At 46.6% G+C, this 13,524-nt stretch overlaps 1 protein-coding gene and 1 non-coding gene across 4 annotated transcripts in view; both read left to right on the forward strand.

Annotated features, from left to right (window-relative positions):
- SVOP (SV2 related protein) overlaps positions 1-13,524 on the forward strand; it is a 112,202-nt gene that overhangs the window by 93,137 nt on the left and 5,541 nt on the right. Inside the window, exons 12-15 of one of the 3 annotated variants that reach the window (XM_033220721.1) lie at positions 4,540-4,647; positions 7,550-7,661; positions 9,341-9,422; positions 11,580-11,669. In XM_033220721.1, the coding sequence (XP_033076612.1) occupies positions 4,540-4,647; positions 7,550-7,661; positions 9,341-9,422; positions 11,580-11,669 (392 nt within the window). The remainder of the gene's footprint in view (positions 1-4,539; positions 4,648-7,549; positions 7,662-9,340; positions 9,423-11,579; positions 11,670-13,524) is intronic. The other 2 variants (XM_033220723.1, XM_033220722.1) reach the window with 2 other exon arrangements.
- On the forward strand, positions 808-910 carry LOC117091158. The gene has a single exon (XR_004440278.1). It is a non-coding gene; the product is annotated as a U6 spliceosomal RNA (small nuclear RNA).

Consider the following 13,524-nt stretch of genomic DNA (forward strand, 5'->3'; position numbering starts at 1 on the left):
TAAATGAATCAATTAAGAATTACTAAAAGTCTGAGTTTGACCTATTTGCAAGTTGACAAGTTAGCCTTTCACAGTTCCCACAGGTGCTAGCAGAAGACACAACACTCCCGGGTCAGAGACAAAGGACCATATTACTCATAGCAATTGCAGTAGCCAGGGTATCAGCATTTTCCTACACCAGTTCCTTAAGCCCCCAATCCCCGGGTAACACGAAGAGGGGCAGGCAATACCTACAAAAGTATTGAGTTGTGTAACAAGAGAAGAACCCTAAGCTTAGAGAACCCCGATCTTTTATACTAGACAGTAAGCATGTCTGTCCTTTGCTCCAGAGAGAGACAGTCTATCTTTGAAAGCCATAAGCAAACTACTCTTTGTGCCAAGGGGAGACATTCTCTTTCTTCCAAGGCTGTTTGCTAAACAAATATCCTTGAAAATATAGTCCAGAACAAAGGTAATCAGTGCCTCTTTTCAAAACATGCAGAAATGCCAGAGACCCAAAGAGAATTGTCTACTGACACCAGTAAGAGGGTGCAACTGGTTCAAAGGAGAAGTCAAAGCAAATACATATACAGGCACTCAGAAATGCTGAAATGAATTTACAATTAGAGGCAAAACTGGTCAATATATATAGGGCAGCCAATTGCATCACCACCACGCTCTATTTGCATTTCTATGTATGAATAAAAGAATCATTTACGTTACTATCATTTTTCTACAACATAGCTCAAAGACAATGACAAGTGAAGATAACCTATAAAGGTATAACTACAAGACATTTTTGCCTGTTTCAAAGGCTTTCACACACACTCACTTCAGCAGCACATATACTAAAATTAGAACAATACAGAGAAAATTAGCATGGACCCCACACAAGGATTACATGCAAATTCATGAAGCATTCCATATTTTTGTGGATTGAATTAAGAAAATATGGTACCTGTACACCATGAAATACTACACAGCCACAAAAAAGAACAAAATCATACCTTTGCAGCAGCATGGAGGCAGCTGGAGGCCATTACCCTAAGCAAATTAACACAAGAACAGAAAACCAAATACAACATGTTCTTACTTATAAGTGGGAGCTAAACATTGGGCACTCATGAACATAAAGATGGCAACAAGCCCAGGTGTGGTGGCTCACACCTGTAATACCAGCAACTGGGAGGCTGAGGAGGGAGGATTGTTTGAGGCTAGGAGTTCGAGACCAACCTGGGCAATGTGGCAAATCCCCATCTCTACAAAAAATACAATAATTAGCTGGGCCTGGTGGTGTGTGCCTGTGGTCCCAGCTATTCGGGAGGCTGAAGTGGCAGGATTGGTTGAGCCCAGGAGTTCAAGGCTGCAGTGAGCAGTGATTGTGCCACTGCACTCCAGCCTGGGTGACAAAGTGAGACCCTATCTCAAAAAAAAAAAAAAAATAGGTCAGGAATGTAGGGCAGAGAAAGAGGCAGTGGTTAGAGTTAAGTTTTAAATAGGATGGTCTCAATGAGAAGGTGAAATTCAAAGAAAGACTTGAAGGAAGTGAGGAAATTCATCATGGGGAGGGATAAAGGGCAATCCAGGAAGAGAGAGCAGCCAGTGTGAAGATACTGAGGCAAGCGCATGCCTTACTTGCCGAAGGAACAGCAAGGAGACCTGTGTGCTGGAGTAGAGTGAGTGAAGCAACAGAGGAAGAAGTAGAAGGTGGGATCAAGGATGTGTTGACTGCCAGATAATATAGGGCCTTAGAGATGTTTGAAGCACTTTGGCTTTTACTGTGTGTGTCATGGGAGGTCACTGCAGAGTTTTAAGCGGAATGACAGTGATTTGACTTAGGTTTAAAAAGGATCCCTTTGACTGACGTGTTGGAAATAGACCATGGCTAGGTGGGGAGGTCAGGGGAGAAAGTGAGTACAAGCATAGAAGCAGGTAGACTAGTTGGAAGGTTATTTTGGTAATCCACATGAGAGAGGATGGTTGATGATGACTCAGACCAAGATGGCAGCAGTATTACTGAACTGAACCTAGGTCTGCTCACCTAGCATGGTAAAGCCAAACATCTATACTGAAGTTTGCAGTGGGAGAAAGGAGGACGTTTATTTGCAGGGTGCCAAGCAAGGAGAAACAGGCAGTTCACACTGAAGATCCACCTCCTGGATGGCTTACAAGCAAGGGTTTTTAAAGGCAGGGGTACATTTTAGGAAAGTAGAAGTTACAGACAAAATCATAGGTCAATCCATGGAAACTATACCTTGGTTTGGACCCTGAAATTGGGATATCTTGAAGATCAAGGGGCCTTACAGGTGGATTTAGAGATTCTTTGATTTGTAATTGGTAAAAAAGGGAGGCTTTTTCAAAAACTTGAGGTCAGCAGGAAGGAATGTTAAGGTTTGGCCTTTGGGCGTGACTCTCTCTAGGCCCCTCAGGAAAAGATTTATAATCAAGGTCAGTGGTCAGAGCTGGGTCCTCAGTTCTCCCTTATCTGAGGTCTACTCAGTGGTGGTCAGCATTTTCCATTTCGTGGGTTCTGGGTTTCTGAAACCAACTCAGGGACATATGTTAAGATGTTATCTTTAGTTTCCATAGGGAACCAAACATCTGTGGTTCTAACCTCCTTGGGTGGCTATTATTTTAAGGTATTTTTACCTTCCTGTTTATTAAGTTATTCAGTTACTTCTCAAGGCTAGCTATGTGCCTAGTATTTCTCTTGAAGAGACTCAAGATTTTCCTTTATTTCCATGTTTGGGGTGGGGGTGGGCAGAAGCCTCCTGAGATGTGGTCCCTGCTCTGTCTCAGCAGTGATGAGATGTGGCCAATCCTATTCTAATGTATTTTGAAGGTTGAACAGCTGATGGGTTGTCCATAGGGTTTAATAAAAAAAGAAGAGTCGAGGACACCTCCAGGGCTTTCTGCCTGAGCAACTGGAAGGATGGAGATGCCACACCTGAGATGGTGAAGGTGTAGGTGGAGCAACTTTGGGGGACCCTCACCCTCTCTGAGTCTTACCTGTTAAATGGTTGGTTCAGATAGGGTGTATGAATCGATTTTGACTGCTATAACAAAATACCTTAGACTGGGTGACTTAGAAACAACGGAATTTATTTATGTTGGTCCTGGGGGCTGGGAAGTCCAAGATCAAGGCGCTTTACATTCAGCGTCTGGTGACAGCTCTCTGCTTTATAGACAGCATCTTCTTGTGGCATCCTCACATGATAAAAGGGGCAAACACTGTGTCCTCAGATGGCATAAGGGCTGGCGAGCACCCTTCAACCATTTTAATGAGGACACTAATCCTATTCATGACGGAAGAGGCTTCTTGACTTAATCACTTCCCCAAAGTCCCTACCTCTCAATACCAACACAATGGAGATTAAGTTTCAACATGAATTTTGGAGGGACACATTTCAGACCATTGCACCTCTGTCTTTAGGAGAGTAGTCCCATAGTTTGAGAGTAAAGCAAGGTCAGGAAGGGAGCAACGTAGCATTCATCCTTCTTTATTAACTCTGCCTGGACCAGGGATGAGATCTTGTTTCCATCACCTCTTTGGCCACTGGGTTCCGCTCCAACTCACTTTCAATAAAAAGGTTAGCGGTGGATGGTGAGGGACAGGAACAGGTGATAAGCATGTATTAGTTATTTATTGCTGCATAACAGCATTACCACAAATTCCTGACATACAGAAACTATGAGATGATAAATGTGTATTGTTTCTTAGTGACCTGAGAGAGCACACACCTATCATCTCATAGCTTCTGTAGGTCAGGAGTCTGGACACAACTTAGCAGGGTCCTTTGCCAGGCTGCAATCAAGGCATAGCCAGGACTGGATGACTGGGTTCTCATCTGGAAGCTCAACTGTGGAAAGACCTACCACCCCACCTATGTTGGTTGTTGGTAGCATTCAATTCCTTGTGGTTGTAGGACTGAGAGCTTCAGATTCTTGCTGGCTGTCTGCTGAGGCTGCCCTCAGCAACTAGAGGCTGCCCTCGGCTCCTTGTCACCACATAGGCCAACCACATGGCCACTTGCTCGTTCACAGTCATCAAGGAAAAGCATAAGAGACAGTCCTGCATGATGGACATTTCAGTCTTATGGAATGCAATCACGTACATTCTGTCACCTCTGCTGTACTAAATTGGCTAGAAGCAAGTGACAGGCCCCACCTACACAATGAAGGGGAGGGGATTACACAAGAATATGACTACCAGGAAGCGGGGATCATGGGGGCCACCCTAGAGTCTGTCTGCCACTAAAGTGCCTACTACATGCCAATTCTGGGCTAAGCACATTCATATGCATAGCCCACTTTCATTCTCTCAATCCCTTTGCATGGTGCTTTTATTTACCCCAGTTTTATGAGGAAACTCACACTTAGAGATATGAAGCTGGAGCACTGCTGCTTGGTATTTAAACCTGAATATGTCTGTCTCTGAGTCTGGGCTCTTTCTATGGCATCTAAACTGGATCATCCCAGGGAAGGAGGTATGGGGAGCAGGAAGGTGTGATTCCAGACTCTGTATATGACTCCCCTTCTCTTTCTGTCTCCCAACCCCAGTCTCCAGTCGTAAGAAGGCAGTAGAGGCAAAATGCAGCCTGGCCTGCGAGTACCTGAGTGAGGAGGATTACATGGACTTACTGTGGACCACCCTCTCTGAGTTTCCAGGTGAGGGACCTGTGCAAGGTGAAGCTGTGTCAGGCAAGCCTGGGAATATGGCAATTGTTCAGCCAGTGGCTCTGTCTGCTCTACCTGGAAGCAAATCCCATTTTTAGTCAGCGAGGGACTTTGTTTTTCAATTGTTAACTATAAGTTGTCAAGAACTGTGAAGGGGCTGAGATGTTACCCTACTTGAAGGCTGTCAAGTTAAGCTGCCCAGTTTCATGCATGCTGGTGGAAGACATGAGACTTCTGGGTCAGAGACAAAAGACTATTATAGCAAGCAGCTTGAGTAGTACCTTGGTGACTGTTTCCCTTGCCCCCAAGTCCCACAGGGATGATGAGGAAGGACCCAGGTGGAGGCTACACATGCAATGGATTTACAACACAGCTGGGGAACCCCAAGCTTAGGGAACCCAAATATTTTATAATGGCCTGCCAGAAACCTCCCTAAGGGAGACATCATCTTTATTATATTGGACAATAAGCAAACCTGCCCTTTGCTCCAGAGGGAAACGGTATCTGTATCTTCCAAGGTTGTTTGCTATACAAACAACTCTGACACGGTAGCCTGGACCAACAGGGCAGCTGGTTCCTCTGCTCATAAGATGTGTAGAAATATGAGAAACCCATGGAGAATCATCCTCCAACACCAGGCACACTGGAAAGGAACAGTAGAGTGTCAAAAATCCAGACAAGCATGTGATGCAAAGGTGATCTATCTTTTTTTTCTTTTAAGAGGAATAATTATTAAAACTACAATAACATCTAGTACTTATTGAGCACCTATGGTATGCCAAGGCCTGTGTTAAATGTCTTACAGATGCAATCTCATTTAATCTTGTGAAGTCGTTTAGTTATTCCCATTTTACAACTGAAGAAACTGAGGCTCAGAGTGGTGACATAATTTGCCCAGTGTAGCAGAAACTGTTCCCGCAACTTGCAACTGCCAGGATTATGTGCCTGAAGATGATCTCAGAAGGAACGAGAAGTCTCTGTATCTAAAGCAGGCAAGGCAGCTGGAAGTGCCAAGGAGTTAGCACCTGGGAGCAGCCTTTGAACAATACTGTGGGATTTGGTGGACAAATACCCCAGCATTCTTGCCCATCAGCAGGAAAACTCCAAGGCACATGTTCTACACTGGATTTGAGTCCCCCAGTGTAATTCAGCTCCAATTGCCCACAGTAATAACTTGCTTGGTACCCACCTTTTGTTAGTTGCATTCCCTTCCCAAATTTACTTCCCCACTCTGCTGCTGGTCCTTTCTTGGATTACCTCCCAAGTTGATGCCTTGCACTGGCATCCTTGTCCCAGGGTTTGCTTCTGGGAAAACCCAACTACAATACTGAGTACTCCACAGCAGGCAGGGCTGAGAGCTGGGCTCCCACCCTAGAATTCATAGTCTTCAGTCCCATACTACACTGTCTGTCTTTCCTCTAAAACCCTTTCCCCACATAGCTTAGTAGGTAAGAACCAAGGCTCAGAAGTTAAACTCAGCATTTGCAATCTCCATTTCTGTGACGTTAAGAAAGTCACATTACATGACATTTCTGGAACTGGAAGCAGTCACCATTTCTGTGATTTTACCTCTCTGAAACTCAGATTCTTCTTTCTTTATTTACTATGTGTATTGTTTTATTTGATTTTGTTCACTGATGTGTCCCAACCTCCAAGAACAGTTCCTGACACACAGTAGGCTCTCATTGGCTGAATAACTGTGGAAAAATGCTATTTGATAAATTAATAGCATTTATTTTAGAGGATCGTTTTGATGACTAAACAAGATTATGGTTGTAAAAATGGGGCCGGGTGTGGTGGCTCACACCTGTAATCCTGGAGATTTGGGAGGCCAAGGCGGGCAGATCACCTGAGGTCAGGAGTTCGAGAGCAGCCTGGCCAACATGGTGAAACTCCATCTCTACTAAAACTGCAAAAGTTAGCTGGGCATAATGGTGTGCATCTGTAGTCCCAGCTACTCAGGAGGCTGAGGCACAAGAATCGCTTGAACCCAGGAGACAGAGATTGCAATAAGCTGATATTGCACACACCACTGTACCCAAGCCTGGGTGACAGAGCAAGGCTCTGTCTCAAAAAAAAAAAGATGTAAAAATGCTTCGCTCAAATTCAATTATTATTATTACTAATAAGCACTATGCTATACTGCCTCTACTGAGGTAGAATGTGTTGTTTTTTAGGCCCGTTTATAGATGAAGAAAATGAGGCTCAGAGAAGGTAAGGGACTAGTCCAAGACCACATGGCAAGTTAAAGACAAAATGAGGCATTAGAACCCAGGCATTCTGTTTCCTGGATTCAGTGAATGCCACCACTGAGGCTCCTGCTGGTGCCTGGGTTAGTTTTCTATTGCCAGGTAACAAATTATCCTGAAAATGTAGTGGCTTAAAACAATGTATACTTATGATCTCACAGTTGCTGTGGCTTCTCTGGGTGTTTTACTTCAGCATATTTCATGTGACTGGCTGCAATCAAGGCATTGGCCCAGGGTCTGTAGTCTCATCTGAAAGCTTAGCTGGGGCAGGATCCATTCCCATGCTTACTCACATGGTTGCTGGCAAGATTCCATTCCTTGAAGGTTTTTGCACTGAGGGCCTCCGTTCCTTGCTGGCTGTTGGCCAGAGGCTACCTTCAGTTCCTTGCCAGTTGGCCTTCTCCATTAAAGCAAATACATGAGAAGGGCCAGGGAGAGAAGATACCAAGATAAAAGTCATAGTCTTTTATCACCTGACCTCACAAGTGACACCTTATCACTTCTGCTGTCTTCTAGTCATTAGAAGTGAGTCACTAGGTCTAGTCCACCCTCCAGGGGAGGGGATGGTACAGGCTGTTCTACCAGGGTGGAGGGCATTGGGAATCACGTTAGAAGCTGCCTATGTCTCCCCACTCCCCTTCCAGGTGTCCTTGTGACTCTGTGGATTATTGACCGCCTGGGGCGCAAGAAGACCATGGCCCTGTGCTTCGTCATCTTCTCCTTCTGTAGCCTCCTGCTGTTTATCTGTGTTGGAAGGTAGGCGATCTGCAGGCCTAGGTGTGAGTATGGGCACAGGTGGAGGTGTGGGTGCAGGTGTGGGTGCAGGCCCAGGTAGAGGTGCAGGCCAGATGTTCGTGTAAGCCCAGGTGGAGGTGCAGGCCCAAGTGTGGGTGTAGGTGTGGGTATGGGTACAGGTACAGGTGTGAGTGCAGGTGTTGGTGTATGCCCAGGTATAGGTGCAGACTCAGGTGTGTGTATAGGCCCAAGTGTGGGCACAGGTGTGGGTGCAGGCCCAGGTGTGGGTGCAGGTGTGGTGCAGGCTCAGGTGTGGGTATTGGCCCAAGTGTGGGTGCAGGTAGGGGTGCAGGCCCAGGTGTGGGTGTAGGCCCAAGGGTGGGCACAGATGTGGGTATAGGCCCAGGTGTGGGTATAGGCCCAGGTGTGGGTGCAGGTGTGGTGCAGGCCCAGGTGTGGGTATTGGCCCAAGTGTGGGTGCAGGTAGGGGTGCAGGCCCAGGTGTGGGTGTAGGCCCAAGGGTGGGCACAGATGTGGGTATAGGCCCAGGTGTGGGTATAGGCCCAGGTGTGGGTGCAGGTGTAGGTGCAGGCCCAGGTGTTGGTGCAGGTGTGAGTACAAGCCCAGGTGTGGGTGTAAGCCCAAGTGTAGGTACAGGTGTGGGTGAGGCTCAGGTGTGGGTATTGGCCCAAGTATGGGTGCAGGTGTGGGTGCAGACCCAGGTGTGGGTGTAGGCCCAAGTATGGGTGTAGGTGTGGGTGCCGGCCCAGGTGTGGGTATTGGCCCAAGTGTGGGTACAAGTGGGGGTGCCGGTGTCAGTGCAGGCCCAGGAGTGGGTGCAGAAACAGGTAAAGGTGCAGGTGCTCACTAGGACTGAGGCTCATGGCTGCCCCACAACTGGATAAAAGATCAGGCCTAGGGAGGGGCCTCTGATGGGGGTTGTAGTCAGGAGGGAACTTTGGCTCCAGTTTTGCTCTAATGATGCCAAATTTAAACTTTTGATATCATCTCCCAGTGAGATCATAAATGTAGCTATTTATGTATGTGTTAAAACTGTTAACTTGTTCAGTGGAAATATTTCAAATAGGCCCTGTTTTGTAATCCCACTTTAACATTTCTCCATTTTTCCATTTGCCAAGAACCTCAAAATATAGAAATGGCTTATGCCTCTCTTGATCTCTAAGAGGCCCCAGACCACACCCAATGAGGAATCTGTGGGCCACCTCCTGGTCTGAGGAAGGTTGGGAGATGTAGCTTTGACCCTGAAATGTTGGTGTTCTGGAACATTTATGGGAACAATGGGACAGAGGGTTGGGATCAGAATTATCCTAAGAATACTGAATAGTGGTTTACTTTCCCCAGCTCAGCTGGCCCCTGGCTCAATTCCTGCTCCGTCCCCAGCCAAGTTCCTGTCTGAGCTTTCCACTATTTATATCACTTCTCCCTAATCTTGTGCCCATCCTGGGCACCACAGGTGTTCCCATCTCTCAGCCTGGTACTTTGAAGAATGACGAACTTACAAAAGCAGGACTGTCAAGATGATACTGAAATATGTGTGCCCACATGTCTGTATCAATGAGCATCAGGGAGGGGTAACCTTTGCCTAATGCTAGGGCACTGATACTGCCTGGGAAGATAGGACTATGCTGAAACAAGCAGACAGAAAACAATGCCATCATCTGCCTTTATCCTCCTCCTAGAAATGTGCTCACTCTGTTACTCTTCATTGCAAGAGCGTTTATTTCTGGAGGCTTTCAAGCGGCATATGTTTACACACCTGAGGTAGGAGGGGTGTCTGGGAGCTGCTGGGAAATGGGCGGTGGTGGGAGAGTGGCTGTGGGGGATGCTCTGCTTCCAGAAACCATTAAAAAATGAGATAGTAGGCGCAGTGGCTCACGCCTGTAATCCCAACACTTTGGGAGGCCAAGGCGGGAGGATCACTTGAGCCTGGAAGTTTGAGATCAGCCTGAGCAACATAGCAAGACCCTCTCTCTGAAAAAATAAAATAAAAATTAGCCAGGCTGTGGTGGTGCACACCTGTAGTTCCAGCTACTCAGAAGGCTGAGACAGGAGGATCACTTAAGCCCAGGAGTTGAAGGCTGCTGTGAGCCATGATCATGCCACTGCACTCCAGCCTGGGCAACAGAGCAAGACCCTATCTCAAAAAAAATAATAATAATAAGGTGGATGTCTATGTATTGATGTGGATAGGATTTTAAGACATACTACTGAATGGAAGAGGCAAATTGCAGCATAATATGTATGATATGATACCATTTATGTATTTTTAAAATACTGTATTTTCCATGTGTATATTTTTGAACATATCTGGGAAGATACATTCCAAAGATATCACTAATAGTGGGGTCCTATGGGGAGAATTTTCCTGGCAGAGGGAGTGGATCAAGAGAGAATTTAGGCATTTTGACTTTTTTACGAGGAGAATATATTTCTATATTGTTTATGTAATTGAGTGAATTGAAATATCATGTATAAATGCATATGGTATGAACTCAAAAAGTATGTGCTGAATAACTAAGTGAATGAAGACATATGTGCTATATACAATCCAGAAAAAGCTAGAGGAATATACATAAAAATGGTACAAATCTCTTGAGTATTGAGAACCTGAGTTTTATATTTTCCTCTTCATGTTTTTATTCTTTGCAAGCTTCCTACACTGAGCATTGCACTTGTTAAAACATGCTAGCTAATGTAACAGAGAACCCCCAAAGTGGAGTGTTCGACACAAGAGCAGCTTCTCACTTATAAAAAAGCCCAGGCCAGCCACAGTGGTTCACCCCTGTAAACCCAGCACTTTGGGAGGCCGAGGCGGGTGGATCGCTTGAGCTCAGGAGCTCAAGACCCATCTGGGTAACATGGTGAAACCCCATCCCTAAAAAACATACAAAAATTATCTGGGAGTGGTGGCACATGCCTGAGGTCCCAGCTACTCGGGGTGGGGCTGAGGTGGGAGGATCACCTGAGCCCGGGGAGGTTGAGGCTACAGTGAGCCGTGATTATGCCGTTGCACTCCAGCCTGAATGACAGAGTGAGACCCTGTCTTAAATAAATAGGTAAATAAAAGAGTCCAATATGAGTGTTCTAGGTTGGGGGACAGCTTTCCTCCTCCAGTGATTTGGGGACCCAGGCTCCTCGAATTGTGTGCCTTTCTTATCCAGGGATCTTGCCCCAGGGGACATTTGGCAATGCCTGGGAATATTTTGGATCGTCATAAGGTGGCAGGGGGAGGCAGAAGTGCTGCTGGTATCTCGTGGGTACAGGCCAGGGATGCTGCTGAACATCCTACAGTGCATAGCAAACCCCTTCCCATGACAAAGAATGAGCCATCCCAAAATGTCCATAGTGTCCAAGCTGAGAAGCCCTGGCTTAGGGCCATGGAGTCTTCCTCCCAGCCAGCAGACATGGGAAAGGAGAGGAGAAAACGCACCCTTCTTAATTACCTCAGCCTGGAAGATGCACAATCCCTTCTCACTTTGCCTAGGGAAGAAAGAGGCACGTGGCCTCTACTGGGTACAAGCTGAGAGACTGTAAACATTTCCATCTCTCTCTTTATGAAATCCCTTGTAAGCCTGTGACCCAGGTTTCAAGGTGAACTCATGAAAAGAAGGTGGAGAGCAACCCCTGAATTCTGAACTTGTGGCAGTTCCTGGTGGAGGAGTCTTTGGGGAGCCCCCCAGGATAGAGTGGACCCCTTTACTGGGTTCCCATCCACAGCTCAGCCTCTTGCCCTAGTTCTGAGTTGAACCTCCCGTGCCCTTTGGGGTGAGGATTCCTTTCCCTTAAGGGCGTAACCAACACTGGAGGGATTTGCCCTAACCTCAGGCCTGCCCCTGGGGTTGGTCCTATCAGCCTGGAGCTAGAGTGGTGGGAGGAACCTGAATGTCCCCATGCCCATATCCAGCTGCTGTGTTTCAGGTCTACCCCACGGCAACGCGGGCCCTCGGCCTGGGCACCTGCAGTGGCATGGCAAGAGTGGGTGCGCTTATCACTCCGTTCATTGCCCAGGTAGGTGAAACCCCCAAATACAGAGGGGTGGGAGGGTGACAAAACCCCATGCACGGGAAGCAGTTACTACATACCGATTGTCCCCAGAGCCCTCAGGGCACATTTGCTCATTTTATCCTAACAACACACCCGAGGACAGAAGAAATATTGCCTGCAGATGAGAAAACAGAGGCTCAGGGGCTAAAATGACACGCCCAAGGTCATGCAGCTGGAAAGCAGACAATCCAGGAGTCAAACCCACCTCTTCCCTGTGAAGAAAATCCTTGGGCTGCCATATGATTTGCTTTAAAAAATATTTGGATGAAAACAAGTGGGCCACTGTGAGCGAATTAATGCAAGAATAGAAAACCAAATACCGCATGTTCTCTTGGGAGCTAGACATTGAATACACATAGACATAAAAACAAGAGTAATGGACACTGGGGACCACTAGACTGGGGAGGAAGGGTGGGAGTCACGGGCTGAAAAATCCACTTATGGGTACTGTGCTCACTACCTGGGGGATGGGGCCATTTGTACCCCAAACCTCAGCATCATGCGATATACCCGTGTAACAAACCTGCAGTGGACCCCTTAATCTATGATAAAAGTTGAATTTTTTTTTTGAGACGGAGTCTCACTCTGTCACCCAGGATGGAGTACAGTGGCATGATCTCGGCTCGCTGCGACCTCTGCCTCCCAGATTCAAGCGATTCTCCTGCCTCAGCCTTCCGAGTAGCTGGAATTACAGGCGCCTGCCACCACGCCCGGCTAATTTCTGTATTTTTAGTATAGACGAGGTTTCACCACGTTGGCCAGGATGGTCTCCATCTCTTGACCTCGTGATCTGCTCGCCTCGGCCTCCCAAAGTGCTGGGATTGCAGGCATGAGCCACTGTGCCTGGCCGAATTTTTTTTTTTTTTTTTAACAGAAGGAAAGAAGGGTTGGGTGCTGTGTCTCAGGCCCATAATCCCAGCACTTTTGGAGGCTGAGGTGGGCGGATCACTTCAGGTCAGTAGTTTGAGACCAGCCTGGCCAACATGGTGAAACCCCCATCTCTACTAAAAATACAAAAGTTAACTAGGTGTGGTGGCAGGTGCCTGTAATTCTCGCTGAGGCACAAAAATCGCTTGAACCCAGGAGGCAGAGGTTGCAGTGAGCCAAGATTGCGCCACTGCACTCCGGCCTGGGTGATGGAGTGAGACCCTGTCTCAAAAAGAAAAAAAAAAAAGGGAAACAAAACAAGTACGCCGACACAATTTAGTGGAAAACGAATAAATATGCCAGTTCCTGCTTTTTGAATTAGATAATTAGACGTCATTGCAAAATTTTGCAACTCTTCGTGTGTCATGAAGCATTTGTATCTAGAGATCTTAGTAAGTCTTTCTGCTTTTTGAAAATCCAGGTTTTTTTCTGTTTGCATCACTTTTTTATTGAGGTAAATGTCACATAACAAAATTAACCACCTTAAAGGGAACAATTCAGTTGCATTCAGCACATTCACAGCGTTGGGCAACCACTGCTTCTGTCTAGTTCCAAAACATTCTCATCACCCCAAAATAAACCCCTGGATCCACTAAACAGTCACTCCTCATTCCCCACTTCCCCCAGGCTCCTGGCAACCACCCATCTGCTTTCTGTGGATTTGCCAAGCCTGAATATTTCAGAGAAACAGAATTTAAAGACATGTTTAGCCAAGTGTTTCTGTTCCACTTTCGTCCTGGCCATTGTGTGGCACTCCTAACTGATTCTGGTTGAGAGCTCACCATGTGCCTGCATGGTGCCAGGTGCTCCCAGGTTCTTCTTCTTAGGAAGTGACATCACTCTACACCCATTTGGCAAATGAAAAAATGGGCTGGGCGCGGTGGCTCACATC

The sequence above is a fragment of the Trachypithecus francoisi genome, unplaced genomic scaffold (assembly GCF_009764315.1).
Source record: "Trachypithecus francoisi isolate TF-2019V2 unplaced genomic scaffold, Tfra_2.0 Lachesis_group11, whole genome shotgun sequence".
In the NCBI taxonomy this organism is placed as follows: Eukaryota; Metazoa; Chordata; class Mammalia; order Primates; family Cercopithecidae; genus Trachypithecus; species Trachypithecus francoisi.